The sequence below is a fragment of the Zootoca vivipara genome, chromosome 2, assembly GCF_965207765.1.
Source record: "Zootoca vivipara chromosome 2, rZooViv2.hap1.1, whole genome shotgun sequence".
NCBI lineage: Eukaryota > Metazoa > Chordata > Lepidosauria > Squamata > Lacertidae > Zootoca > Zootoca vivipara.
Window position 1 is genome coordinate 53,901,176 of NC_142584.1, and position 15,401 is coordinate 53,916,576.

The following is a 15,401-nucleotide window of genomic DNA, read 5'->3' on the forward strand; positions in this document are numbered from 1 at the left end:
CAAGGATGGTCATAGCTGGTAAATCAGCCTAAGCTCAGCATAAGCAATCCTAACCAAAGAAACAACTTGAGACTCTAGTGAGATGTTAGAGTCCAGGAGTATTCCCAGGTTATGAATCTGTTTTGAGAGTGCAGTCCCTCTCAGAATAAGCCTTGCATCTTATTCAAAGACATGGGAACCACTCACACACAGCACTTCCATCTTATCAGGATTCAGCCTCAGTTTATTGTTCCCCATTCAGTCCATCACTGAGGAAGACTAAAGTAAGCCAGTCTCTCAGCAGAGCTGGTGGAAGAGGCGCCATCTTGCAGAATTCTGACATTCACTCTGAAGCCTATTGATTCTCCAGAGCCTTGTGAAGGCAGTGAAGAACTGATGGGAGAATCTGTCCCATGTCAGTGAATAAAACACAGTGGGCCAAAAGGCACCCTCCCCTTTTACAAGGAGTTCTTTGTGAGATGAGAGGACTTCAGATATTATTCACTTCCGGAGGCTAGTAAAGGACAGACCAAGGCCCTGAAGCTCATCAGTCTGCATAGGAGAAACAAACCAACAGTATAGCTATCTTCTTGACCTTCATGAGGTGATATGCATCAGATAATCAGATGCTGCAGAGAAAGAGAAGTGTTAGCAGGCTAGAATGGGCAATAGTACAAGTGCTGTAACTGCTTCCAAGATACAGAACCTTCTGCAGTAGCAGCCATACACTCTTTAAATCTGTGAATGCACAGCGCAAACTCTGAAAGGAGGTTTCGGTAAGCAGTTCCGTTTTACGTTTATGAGCCTTAGAGACACAGCAGCCTGTAAACAACAAGAAGAGCAGGTTATTATTTAAGATCTCATGCTTCCATTGTTAGTGAAAATGATACCTTATTTTGCTTCATTTGTGTAGAATAACTATGTTTTTGTTTAATTTAAACACTGACACCTTCTAAAACTTCCTTGCAGTGATGGTAGTGTAAGCCAGTCACAGGACGACAGCATTGTGGGAACAAGGCAATGCAGACACAGTTTGGCAATTATGCCTATTCCTGGCACGCTCTCGTCCAGCAGTCCTGATCTCCTGCAGCCTACGACCAGCATGTTGGATTTTTCTAACCCTTCAGGTAAAAAGACCCTCAGTTGTTAACCACTACGTTTCCCACTATGTTTTTGTAAATCAGCATTGACAATCCAATACGTGGTTGACTACTTATGGGGTCAAATTAAATGCAGTTGCCACATTTTGTGACTCTGATGCACACCTCAGGGGCTGCTGGATTAGTATTTTGGAGCTGGCCTTCTGAAAGCCGTGTTGTTGCTGCTGCTTACCAGTATGGGTTGGGGCAGAACAGCAGTAAGGGCGAGGCAGCAGGGAGGGTTCTGTGGGTGCACAAAGTCCAGCACTCCCATCTAAACACCTACATGGTCCCAATCTCATCACTACCCTGCCCCTCCTCTACACTGTTCCTGTAAGCAGCAGCAGCAATGCCACTGTTGGGACGATGGCTCCACCACACAGCCCTGCTATGCCACCCTGACACATCTATACAATTTGGGTTTGCCAGATTATTCAAGATATGTGTCAAGCAGTGTTAAAAGAATAAATGAAAAGAACAAAGAAGAAAACAATAGGTTCCTATATTCACAGAGGCTTCCTGTGCTCGTTAGTGCTCTATACAGTACAGATTTGTTTCTAATGGGGCAAGTTAATGCATTTGTCATCATGCTTTCATAGCTACTACATTTTTAACCATATACCGTTTGAAGTGTTTAAAGAAAATAGAAAACTACGCCCCCAAACCTTTTATGCTGCCAGCAAGTATATTATCCCAGAGGTACCTTTTCTGACAGAAATATACCTTTTGTAATTTTTTGCTTACAACTAAGCAAGTCCACAAACTGGATTATGGGAGGTGCGTTACTTCCCAAAAGTTTTGTCCTGCCTTCAACTACCAGGGGGAGATGTTGCCCAACCTAATGGGAAACTGCTCTTCAGATAGGTACCAATAGTACTTTCTATCAGTGGAGAAATATCAGCTGGATTCCACCTACCGGTATCAAAGTTAATTAATTGGCAGTGTGCATATCCAGATGCAATTGACCCATGATCACTGGTGACCTAAACACCTCTTCATTCCTTGCTGTGTCAATCTCTTTACAAAACTTAGTGTGCATCTTCTAATGTTGCATCTTTTCATTGCAGTAATCTGAATCACACCTAGGGCTCTTAGAAACAAAACAAGAAAAACTCTTCTATGTTTTTATACCCAGATCACATTTTTAGCTTAATTATGTACTCTGACAACACATTGTGGCATAACTTTATATTTATGTAACAGTTTATGTAGCAACTTCTGTTTACACTTGAAGAGATTTCTTTTCAATTATGTTAGCCGTGATTAGCTAATATTTCTCAGATGTAACAAGAAATCAGATTATTGGTATACAGTTTTTAATAAGAGGAAAATTAAAGTAACTTGTTTTCATATCCACACATATACAGTGTGTGACTAATGATGTCAGTTTAAAGTCTGGATCCTGACTTTCCCCCCTTCTTTTTATCCTGCAGCGGTTGGTTTTTACTGTAAGTATTCCAATCACTGGCAACCTGATGATTTTATAATGTGTTATGTTTCCAAAAAAATGTATTTTTGAAATTCTACTTTAAATAGTAACGTTTTTCTAAGCAGTCAAAATGGTAAAGCCATTTTTCAGAAGTATAGCTGGACCTGTTTTGTTTCAGTGTCTATAATCTTTCAGTGTCTAATCTTTCAACATATGAGTGAGTCAGACTATGTAATAATTCTTTGATCGCTGTGCAAGTATTAGCTTGCAACATACTCTAAATTATTGCTCCTTTGAGGGTTAGAGATGGCTGACTTTTGTTCCTAAAGTTTCTCATAAATGTAATGGCACTTTCCTATAAAATACCTACCTTGTCATGACAGTCACATTTTGAGAAATGCATCTATGCAGGATAGAGATTAATTCAGTGGAGTACCAAAAGTACATGAAGTACGTGGCCTACATGGAGGTGCAAAAATTGTGTGGAGGAAGGGTGACTGTTGTTGATTTTTTTGAAAAAAGTTCTCCATGCCCGTCCATGCTATCTTTGCTGTTAGGATTGATAGAAACAACTCCATTAGAGCAATTATGCCATAGTGGTAAGATTGCTGGACTAGGACCGAGGAGACGCAAAATTACACCTTCTAAGGTATCTTCGGAATGAAGAAGGTGTAGCAGTTATACTCCTGTTCTTCAGCCTTGGTGTTGTGTTTTGTTTTGTTTTTTTGGAGGGGGGCAGTTGCAAAAGGTTACAGGACTTGCTATCTTATAGTAAGATAGTTTTAGGATGGTGAAATTACAATTACAGCGCAATCCTATACATGTCGTCTAGGATGTAAATACTACTGAGTTCAAATCATAACGGTAGAATGATTCAGAAATACTGCTTTTGTTGAACACTTCAAATAGGAGAGAGAAAGAGGATGAATTTATAGGGCTTGTGCTTTTATAGCAAATTTGAATGCCAGCTGTTGGGAACTAAATACTTGTGTAACTGATGTCTGATTCAGACATGCAGCCAAAACATGTGGTTGAGTCTTTCCCATACTGCACCATTTCAGATTGCAGGTGGAAGATAGCAGATTTAAATGTTGCCCTGTGCCAACATTTGCCAGCCTGTTGTCCTCCAGATTTTGGGGACTACAACTTCTATCATCCCCAGTTGATAGGAGTTGAAATCTAAAACATTTGAAGGGTACCAGGTTGACGACAGCTTGTCCTATGTAATAATAAAAATAAAACTTTTTGCCCTTGGAAAGAGAAGAGAGTTGTCATTGTCTTCTCTTGCTATGCTAGTCCCCCCCCCCCCACCAAGGACAGGGATTCTACACATGTGGTTCTCTACCGCTACCTGCACCATCAGCCATGCTTTATCTGCATGTTAAAATCAGATCTATCTGAGATTGAGTCAGCTCTGTTCTGAAAAGCCCATTTTATAAGTTTGTTAATTGACTTTGGTTATACAGGGCAACGTGAAGAAAAGAAGCACGTGGTCATTTAAATTATATAGCACTCTGCACCCTATCAGCTGAATTTTCCAAACCAATTCAGCTTCACAAAGAGTAAATTGTCTATAAGAAAAAATGAATCAATAAACTAAACTTGAAGCTTAGAGCCTCATTGATTTATGAGACACTTACTACTTGTCATAATCCACATCAATCGTCAAGTGCAGTTATTTTCTAAATTACGTTAGCATTATGTAACGCTGAAGGTCCAGAGACTCCGGAACAAAGAGCTACCTATTTAGTCAGTGGGCACAGAGAGAATCAAAACCTTAAAAATAAATTTTGTGGCTGTAGAAAGGAATAATATTTTCTTTTAAAAAAGATAACATACATGCAATGTAAATTTTCATTGCTTTTGCTGAGCAAACAATAGTACACATATGCTTACATGAAACAGCCATTTATTGTGACAGAAAACAAAGCTATATAATTAAAAAAACTTAACACCATTTTAAGGGAATGACTGTATACTTCTATTTTTTTTAACCTAGACATTCCAGATCAGGTTATAAGAGTTTTCAAAGCCGATCAACAGAGCTGTTACATTATCATAAGCAAAGACACTACAGCAAAAGAAGTCGTAAGCCATGCAGTCCACGAATTCAATTTGACAGGAGGCTCGGAGACCTATTCTCTCTGTGAAGTTTCTGTGAGTCCTGAAGGAGTTATCAAACAGAGAAGGCTTCCTGATCAGTTCTCAAAGTTAGCTGATCGGATTCAACTGAATGGAAGGTAGGTATGCTTGCATCTTTAAGTACAGGACGGAAGGAAGAAAATTGTAGGGGAAAAAATAAAAAGAGGAATCTCTTCCAATGAGCATAGAAGAGCCAGTGGAGTATACAGGTTGGATTAGTGTTGAGAGTCCAAGGTTTTAATCCCTGCTAGGGCTGTGTGATAAATCGTCATATTGCTGAATACCGGTATTGAAATAACATCATGATAAGTGTTTCAACAAGGCAATATACTGGTGAACACAAGACTGAGACTTAACAGCTTCCCAGCCCAGCTGAACCAATACTTTACAGATACTTTTCAGATAAATTGCAGGCACCTTGTCTCCTCCTTTGTTTGCTCTCTCCCTCCTAACCAATAAGAAATGACAATAAGCCCTCACACAAACCAGCAATCTCTTTAAGTGGAAAGATACTGGTGAAACTGAAAGAGTTTGCTGGTTGGTGTGAGCTCAGGCTTATTGTCATTTCTCATGGGTTCAGCTACTTATGCAGAACCTGCTAACAATTCAGGATGAACTCCACACAGCTAGAAAATCAAAGAACCAGCGGCACAGTAATCAAAGAACACAAACAAAGAAATGGAAAGCACTTCTTTATTCCCTCACACTCACCCCCACCAGTGAAAAAAAAAGAGGGGAAAGAGTTTTTATTTTCATTTTCTGGTGGTGTTTGTTTGCTGGTTCCCCCTAAATAGCTTTCCTCCATATTAAAAAGGAAGGGTATTATTATTATTATTATTAGTCTCCTTGAAATAATAATAATATCTTTTTGCTTGCTTGCCCTCCCTCCTTCACTTTGATAAAAAGGGAGAGATAGCTAGGGTGAGGGCTTTTTTTTGGGGGGGGGTGGCTTCTGTGGAGAGGGGGTAATGGAGGGGAGAAGATTTAGCTGGCTACCTTTATGATGAAATGGGAGTTTGGGTACTATGTGAGAATGATGGGGAGGGTGTTTTTTGGTAAGCAGTGCAAGTGAATGCGTGCCTACTCAAGCCCTACTGAATTCCTTACATTTTAAGGCCCTCCACCGCTGCAGGGCGCCTCATCAAGGCCCTCTGCTGCTGCGGGGAAGCTATGTTGCTACTTCTCTGAATTTGTATTAAAAGACATTTAATGTTTGTTTCTCTAACAATGCTTTTTAGGTATTACTTGAAAAATAATATGGAAACTGAGACTCTATGCTCAGATGAAGATGCTCAAGAATTGCTTAGAGAGAGCCAGATTTCCCTTTTACAGCTGAGCACCATTGAGGTAGCTACCCAGCTATCAATGAGAGACTTTGAGTTATTTCGGAACATTGAACCTACTGAATATATTGATGAACTATATAAACTTGAATCTAAAACGGGGAATGCTAATCTAAAACAGTTTGAGGATGTTATGAATCAAGAGACATTTTGGGTTGCCACAGAAATCTTATCAGAGCCAAACCAGCTTAAAAGGATGAAGATCGTAAAACATTTCATAAAAATTGCTCTTCATTGTCGAGAGTGCAAGAATTTCAACTCTATGTTTGCTGTTATAAGGTAGGTTATTCTCTTCTGCTAGATAGTAAAGTAGTAGAATACTAGAATTAAAATGAACATAGCCTTAATATCAGAACTTGAATAGGTATTGGTAGATCTGGGATGCGTTTGGTAACTTAAAGGTATGTAATAACATACTGATAAAAGTTTACTAAAAAAGAAACTTAAAAATATACTTATGACTCCTTGGGGTTATTAGGTGGAAATGTGTTGTTTATAGACATGGACTCTTCATACATTTTAGTTAAATGTACAATAACATCTTTAATTGCAGGAATATAATATTAGTAATAAAATTTATTGATCAGGTTCCAGATAATCAGGCAACAAATTTTTCATTTGGAGAAGCTAGCATACTTTGTACCCAACCTCATGGAAACCTTCACTTCAAAAAGCATTTTTTTATCCACACTATTTCACTTGTATCACAATATTTTGTTTATTTTGTTTGGAGGAGGCTCCTTTCTTTATCCTGGGATATTAATGTGGGTCAGGGTGTATGAATTTGTTTTTATTTGATAACTGGTAATGTGAGAGTTATTTCTTGCAGTGGTCTTAATCTGGCACCTGTAGCCCGACTTAGGGGTACATGGGAAAAGTTACCAAGCAAGTATGAAAAGCACCTACGAGATCTTCAAGACCTTTTTGATCCATCTAGAAACATGGCAAAGTATCGCAACATCCTTAGCAGTCAGAGCATGCAGCCTCCAATTATTCCACTTTTTCCTGTTGTCAAGAAGGATATTACATTTATGCATGAAGGTAATGCCACAGAGAAGTAATGAGCCAGCTTATTAAATTGCATATTAATACTTCATTGGTTGGCGCCCAGGGATCTGAGGTTTGCTGCCAAAGAGGACATGATTAGGGCTAAGATTAAATATACTACGGTGCACATAGAAGACTGTAAGCAGAGGGAGAGCATTTCACAAATGGGGAACCACTGCAGAAAAGTCCCGTTCTCATGTTGCCACCCTCTGGACTTCCCTTGGAGGAGGCAAATGAAGAAGGGCCTCAGATGATTATCTCAATGGTCTCAAGAGTCTGGGTAGGTTCATTATTATAGAGCCTCATGAGACACAATCCCCGCAATTCCTTATTTTTTATTGGCTAAAAATGCTGGTTATTTCTAGTAGCAAGAATCCAACAGAATCTGTCCTCCAGGAGTCACTGAAACCTTGGCCAAATGAACCTAACACCAATTGACAGCATGTTATTAATGTGAGAGGTGTCAGGTTCTTGGTCATGACAATTTAAAACCAGATCGTATCAAAGTAAATACAGAGTGTGGTGGTGGGTAGATGTGTTTGATTGAATTCAGGGGTGGGAAACCTTCAGCTCACATATTTGCCCATAATGCCCTCTTGCTTAAACCATGCCCATGTATCAAACAGCTGATATCACTCAGTGATATCAGCTGGTGAGCAGCAAGTTCAGTCCTGCTGGGTCCTGTGCGAAGGCACAATGGCACTTTCCCCCCTGGCACCGTTGGGCCTGCCCTCACTTAAATATAATGCACACACCTCACAGAACACTATAATTCCTACAAACAACCCCATATTATCTTGTGGGGGACTTGTGTGAGGGAAAACTTAATAATTTGGAGTCTCAGGCAGGATTTGATCAAATAAACAAGAGAGCTTTTATTAATAAAGGAAGTTTATGACACAAAGTGGGTAAAACACAGGATACTTCAGATTATAATGGTATTTCACTTCAGTTCTTTCTCAGTTGTTTCACAGCTATTGCCGCTTAATATTTTGGTTCTTAAACAAGGTGGTACTTCTTTTCAGTTACACACCCCTTAGAGAACCCTGCTCCTGAGGTAGCCCAAGTAACAGACCCAAGGGATCTCCACACCCCTCTTAAATGGTTTGGGAGTCTTATTTTTTTGTAGCAGAATCTCTCACCTCCTGACCGGAATGAGTCCTAAGTAGACTGTATTCTCGCAGCTTCTACTTCTCCTGGCTCAGCCTCAGCCTCCCAGTTAATTCCTGGCCTAATTACTCTTACAAGACACCACACACTGTCCTTCACACTAAGCTCCAAGACTTCTTTCTCTAGGTTGTGATATATTCCTCAGAGTGGATGTTTCTAACCAGAACCAACTCCCTCTCCCTCTCTCTCAACCTGACTCATAACGTATCTCCCAACCTACAAACTGTCTCTCAAAATCCACTGCTTTTCAACTCTCCCTCCTGGAACCCCAGCCAATCAAAGGCTGCCATTTGTTAACCGTTTGCTGGCAGGGAAAAAGAAAACACTTGGGGACCCAACCTGCCCAGCAAAACAAACTTTTCTGTCACATCCTGCTTCACCAGCACATTCTGCTTGGGGAACACATTAGCAAACTGGACCCCTCCCTCACCCACATATTAACCTTGACAGTCACCTGATGTCATTATAACTTTGACTGTTGTTTGACTGTTAATAGCTGCAGTGAAGAAGGAAATTCAGCAGGTACAACAAGCTACCCATGTCAAAATCTCCACTTTATATAGCTATTGCAGTATAGGGGCCCTGCCTCCCTACACCTGTCATCCTAACTCTCAAAAATGTGAAAAATGAAAATTAACAGTAAAAAAATTAACAGTACATCCCCATATTTGGCTTAGCATTGGCTCCTGTGTCTGAAAGAATTGAAAACTGTTGAAGATTAATTCTTTCCACCCTAAACTAAGAGGTAGAACCAATTTTTAAAGGGCAATAACCTTGTTGCTATCAGTTTCACGACCCTTTTATCATTGGAAAATCAAAGCGAACACAGTCCAATTGTAACATTTTCTTTCTGCTGACAGCTGCCACTATAAAAACAATTGAGTGAGGGTAAAGTTAGCATTTTGACTGGCAGACTGGCATCCATACTCTGCCTTACATCTTCTTGTGGTTTTAACGACACTTGAATTTGAGACCTTTGACATCTGATGGTGGCTTGTGATATATAAGAGAAATAACATGTCAGTCTCTGAAGTGTTGTGAACCCTCTTAAGGTTTTCTTGCACATATTTTAATTGTATAGGAAATGATTCAAGGGTGGATGGCTTGGTAAATTTCGAGAAGCTCAGAATGATTGCCAAAGAGATTCGTCAAGTCATCAGAATGACTTCTGCTAATATGGATCCAGCAGTAATGTTCAGACAAAGGTATGGCGTTTAAAATTGAAATTTGGGTGCAGGGAGGTGTTTTGTGTGGAGGAAACAATATGTATGTTCACATGTTTGTTTTTTGTTTAATTTCATTGTTTGTTAACATTTATCATGGGAAAGTGAATATGAAACAAATGTAGATAAATGCTGATTGCAGTGCTTAAGTGAAGGTTTACAAAAGTTTCTAAATAACATTTGGCGTATTTCAATATATGAAGTTTTTAGCTTAGGGCTCTTTCCATCTCACCCAGGATAAAGTATCATAATAGGAAAAACACAAGAATATCTTAAGTCAAAGAGGTTAGGCAATTACGAGTAATCATTGGCATTGAAAATGTAACCCAGTAAAATGGAACTTCATATTAAAAATTCAGTTGTAATATGATCAGTGCTAGGATACAATAGATAATTTGTACTGTCCTTGAGATCGGGTTGTAGGTTCGAAAGGGAGTGAGTGATGTGTGAAAAACAGCACATGCCAATCTAAGTGGAGGTTTCCTTCAAAATACATGGTCTTTTAAACTCCCAACCCTTTGGTTCTCTGTGCTTGTGTATTCACTGCACATAGTAACAAGTTCTGTCTCTATTCCACTGAAAAATGTGTGTCACTGTTTTGAGACCTGTTTTACTTAATTGAAATTTTCATTTCTCTTTTTTTCCTGTCTACATCCTCTTCCTTTCTGACTCTCAACTGTGATTTTCCCCCTTTGCTTTTCTTTTTAAATACATGCTTCATTGTATATGGCTCTTGCTTACAGGAAGAAGAGGTGGAGGAGTTTGGGGTAAGTGTAGAGATTAATGCAACTAAGACTCAAAAAAAAAGTTATGCCAGTTTTAACATGCTGCATCCTCATTAATGCATGCATCTGAACAATAGCATGCATTTTATTAACTCTGCAACAGTTGTTTCTAACTATTCCCAAAATTAAGGAAAAACAGGCCCACGACGATAACATGGATTCTTAACAAACCTGAATGCACTCATGGGTGGGGAGGGCTTTTCTATTGTTCTTACAAAACAAAATCATAGTTAGCTTATCCTTTTCACTTGAGATTAACATAACTTTAAAACTTTGGCATTAAATGTCTATTAAAGGATGTCCAACTTCCCCTGTCCCTACCATGGAGGCATTCCATGGTTCTAAATCATAGATTTCCTTAGAAAATCCAGCTATTTGCTTGAAAATGTCACTACCTTGAGCTGTAAAAGAAGGGGAAACAGCTTGATAGCCACCTGTATGAAGGATCCTGGAAGCCACAAAGTTCTGTCATCAGCACCTAGAGACATCCATGCAGTCTGCACGCCAGGAATGGATTTCCAGTGAAGAGTCTTTTGACAGAGGGCTCAGTCCTCAAAACCTTGGACACAATCTCTCTAGAAGTCGTGCATCCTGTTATTACTCAGTGCTCATTGGCACTAGAGACCTCTGTGTCAGAAAGTAGTGGCTAACTTGAGTTCCTCCAGATGTTGTTGGACTCCAGCTTCTATCAGCTCCAACCAGCATGACCAAAGGTTAGGGGGTGATGGTAGCTGTCATCTGTTAATATCTGGAGGGCCACAGTTTAACCACCCCAATGCAGGCTGAATTGCCAACCAGTCCAGCCATGACAATTGCAGAATAGGACCTGCTGACACCCACAGGAATTCTAACAAGTCTTCCGGAAGTCCTATTCTAAATTCATATGGCTAGAACACAGCAACCGAATCCCCATTTTGATGGAACAATCTTACAAACACCAAATCCGTAAACATCACCCCTTGTGGTGAGTAATCCACTTAATGGTCTCACCTTTCTACTTCTGGTCTGCATGGATTTGGTTAAACAGAAGAGCTTCAGTTTGTTTCTGCCTTTTCAATAAGTAACACAGCTTACTTGCTATATCCCCACATGTTTACTGTGTCCAATTGGACCCTAAACTCATGCTTTGATGATCTCAAATCTTGATTACTGCAATGCTTTCTATGTGGGGCTACCTTTGGGTCTGGTCCAGAGGTTCCAGCTATTCCAGGATACTGTGGCTAGACTGATAATGATGCCACCAGGCCATGTTCAAGGTTTTTGTATTTATGTACAAGGTCCTTAGCAACTTGAGACTTGGAAGCGTCAGGGTCTGCTGGACCCCTTCCATGTCTGCTGGAGGTCTTTGGGGGAAGTCACTGTTACTGGTTTCCCATGGCTCAGATCCCCAAGAAGTATGCATTCAATACTGTGGACCCAATTTCATAGAACCCTCTGCTAGTTGAGGTCAGACAGGCCCACTACCTATTGAACTTCTGACACCCACAAAAGACTTAAAAATAAATAAATCAAGCAAGCATACTTTTTAATTGAATTCTGATTTTATAGTTTTAACTCATCTTTATTCTTACTGTATTGGGTCTCCTGTACACCACTTAGAGATGACTGTGATTAAGTGGTTTTCAAACTGTTGTAATGAAATAAATAATATAGAGTATATTATGGACTGTTTGCTACCTTAACACAATAGTGTTCTCTTGCGTCTTGGCAACACATGGCTCCTATTCTGGATGGAGAATCTTGAATCATTGTCTCCTTATTAAGGCAAAACTTAAAAGCCCCTGCTTCAGAAGTACAGTGTCTTTTCTTTTCACATTTTATTGGAAGTGCTGGTCATTCCTTGAATGTATGCAAGGGACCAAGATGATCACTATAATGCAGCCTAAATTTCCAGCCAACATGTATAAGCTACTTAGGTGTGCACACATGCATAGGCTCATGCTATTGAGCATTTAGGCCTAATTGCTTCAGTCCAAAGTTTTGCACGCATTCTGATATTGGGGTTTCATGGGGTCCCATGTTAATTTAAAACCAGAGGATCACACAGAGTATCACACATTTAATGACTGCTTCCGTTTAAATGAATATGAAGTCATTCCAAGTAAGCTATATATGGGTATATTGGCACTTCTGTGGGCCCAGACCATAACACTGGATCAGACTTGATAGTAATTTTGCATTGTCATATTTATCACTAAAGAGGGGGAAACTTAACCATAACTAAATGAGATCATATTCCTGAGATATGGAATCTGCAGAAAAGAACCTGAAATTATTTCCCTTAATATATTATTTCACCCTTTTATAGCATTCCAAAAACTCAGTGTTGGTTTCTGGAATGGGCAAGATTGAGATTTCAATTGTTAATATTGGGGGAAGGTCAAAGAATAGATGTTTCTTCTAGATCAGTGGTCAGAAACCTCTGACCCTCCAGATATTGTTGGACTTCAGCTCCTATCAGCGGTAGCCAATACTATCTATAGTCAGGGATCATGGGAGTTGTAATCCAGCAGCAGTAGCTGGTGGGCCAAAGTTTAGCCAACACTTCTTGATTATCCATATTCAGATGACAGTAAAGAACATAAATACATTTCCTTCTTGTATAGCTTGCATTTAAAATTTTACTTGGGAAAATTAAAGAAACATGAGTTAATATGATGCTTTAATAAAAAGGATACTTAAATGTTTAAGTTACTAAGATTTAAAGACACACCAAAAACATAGTGTATAACAAACCAAAGTCACCAGGTTACATAACTTGTATTTCCATCTTGTGGTTTGTGATTGTTTATAGTTACGAAACTTTCCCATGTTAAATCTGTACAACATTCTGAGCCTGTTGCTGCTCTGATGTCAACAAATCAGTGATCAGTCTTCATTCTGTTGTGAATATGTGTTATCTAAACCTGTTGTTCCTTTATATGTATTATTTGACTCAGTGTGTCCCTTGTTCTTTCAATATCATTTCTACTTCTCAGAACTCATATTCTAATGTTTGTTGCTGTTTGAAATCTTGCTGCTTCTGTTGTTAAGCTTATGTATTTCAAAGCATTTTCTGTTTGGCTGTGTCCCCTGTTGAAATATTGAGCTAATTTGTTTAACAGTTTAAAATTTGTTTCATAAAAAATAGGTGGTCCACCTTGTTTTCCTATAGCAGTACTTTTGTACCCAATGCCATTCAGTCAGAATAAATATATACAATTAGCCTGCAGTTCAAAGTACTTTTTGAGACATATACTGGAGTTAGATCATCCTTGAAATTGAAACGTACTCTCCAAGTTACTAAAACTGCAAAATTCCTGAGAGGGAAGAAACCTGAATATACATGGAATTTTTAGTAGCTTTCATTGGAAAAACAGGTTCTTCCTTACTTGATATACTGTACTAGATTATACTTGTCAGAAGCTTTCCCAAGATAAAACCAGAAATTTCACAAGTTCTTTCCCTCACCATCCATTTCCTCACTCTGTACACAGTTTCTCCCTGTTTGTTTACTGGAAATCTTCCATCACTTCCTTTCCCCTTCCTGTTCCTGTTGCGTTGTGAGACAGAGACCCAAAATCTTTCTCCTTTTATATCATTCAGTATAGGGATCTCTGGAAATTTACCCAAACACTCACTTAAGTCCCCTCATTTTCCATTTTGTTCTCCCGGTTTTTGCTCCTGGTTTTTGCTTTACTGACTCAACAGTAAAGCCAAAGAACATCAGATCTGCGTATCTTCCTCAGAAGATCTCTGGGCCTCATGAATATGGAGTTTTTATATCTATGTCAGCTTGAAAATATGTCTCTACTTTCTTTCTGATTACTGCCTATTTGGTATCATAGAACATGCTGCTTTTATTGACACAGAATTTTTCAAATTCAGACTCTTTCATGACAATGATTTTTTTTAAAAAAACTCCCTCCAATTGAGGTATCTTACTTGCCTCTTCCCTAGCAACAGTAGTTCCCTGTACTGAATTAGAAGGTATTTGTCTAGTTCTCCAGATCATTGTGACTGCTTGTTAGATGGCTCAGGGACAGATTATGGAAGGAATCGGAGCTCTCACAGTTTAAGTGCATAACACCTAGAATTGTTTAAATGGCCACAAACAAATTATCATTTCTATCTCACAATAAAACAAGAGAAAATTGCAAGTTTGGAAGGCGCACACTTTTAAAGACAATCAGCCTTATTTTCCATTTAACTATTAAGACACTTTGTTCAATGAGAGTAAAGCTTGTTTCTGTCCAAAGGTGGTAATTTTGTTACAGGTGTGATGAGAAGGATTTTGTAATAGGTGTTGTTGTTGAAGACTACATGTCTTCACGGGAGATAATCATCTTTAGAATCCCAGGTTCCAATTTTCCAAACGCTGGTCGCTATTCAAAGAGTCCACCTTATGCATGCAGCTGGGTGACATTGTTTACATGTCCTGTCCAGCAGTTCCCCCTCCACTGAACTGCCATGCTTCAAAATGCAGTTTGCAATTCAGAGAGCGACTGCTGGAATAAAAACCATAAAGAAAAACATCCAGCAGTGTGCCTGGGTCTTCCACACACAAATCTCTTGATCACAGCCGCTGTTGTTGCTCCCATTTCAAAAACAGAATAGTAAATTATAGCAGCTCCCAGCAAATCTTACATTAATCTCTCTTGGCAGACTCACCTTGTTCATCAGAGAACACATTGCTGTCTTCTGATAAATACAAGATGAAATTCCAGTTTTTGGAATTTGGTAAAAATAATGAAGCTCACCTACCCCTATGCAAAGTATTGCTACCAGAAGTTATTGATACAATGGAATTCTGATTTTTGTTTTACTGCAAACATTTCCCTTCCAATTTTGCAAGCTTTCGAACAGCTCTGAGAGAGAGAAGAAAGGGCTATTTCAACCATCATTTTGCTCATGCTCTAATCTTCTGAGACCAAATTGCGTTAACACCGAATTCAGAACTGTTGAGAAATTTATCTTCTGTCCCAAACACAGTATTGGGGTTTTCTGTGTAAGTCTGATGAGCCTTAGTTACATCTGTTAGGAGGAGCTTACTTAGAAATTTTCCTAGTTCCTGATCATTGCACACTTTTTGTTTTATAATTCTCTCCTGGACATATTAACTCTTTCAGTAGTCTTGCAAATTGCTTTAGAACAAATGTTGTGTT

At 39.1% G+C, this 15,401-nt stretch overlaps 1 protein-coding gene across 7 annotated transcripts in view; it reads left to right on the top strand.

Moving 5' to 3' along the window:
- Nucleotides 1-15,401, top strand: part of RAPGEF6 (Rap guanine nucleotide exchange factor 6) — a 125,207-nt gene that overhangs the window by 87,480 nt on the left and 22,326 nt on the right. For 2 of the 7 annotated variants that reach the window (XM_035105425.3, XM_035105429.3), the window contains exons 17-23: nt 949-1,106; nt 2,552-2,566; nt 4,547-4,787; nt 5,928-6,311; nt 6,862-7,073; nt 9,331-9,454; nt 10,216-10,239. In XM_035105425.3, the coding sequence (XP_034961316.1) occupies nt 949-1,106; nt 2,552-2,566; nt 4,547-4,787; nt 5,928-6,311; nt 6,862-7,073; nt 9,331-9,454; nt 10,216-10,239 (1,158 nt within the window). The remainder of the gene's footprint in view (nt 1-948; nt 1,107-2,551; nt 2,567-4,546; nt 4,788-5,927; nt 6,312-6,861; nt 7,074-9,330; nt 9,455-10,215; nt 10,240-15,401) is intronic. The other 5 variants (XM_035105427.3, XM_088661898.1, XM_035105426.3 and 2 more) reach the window with 3 other exon arrangements.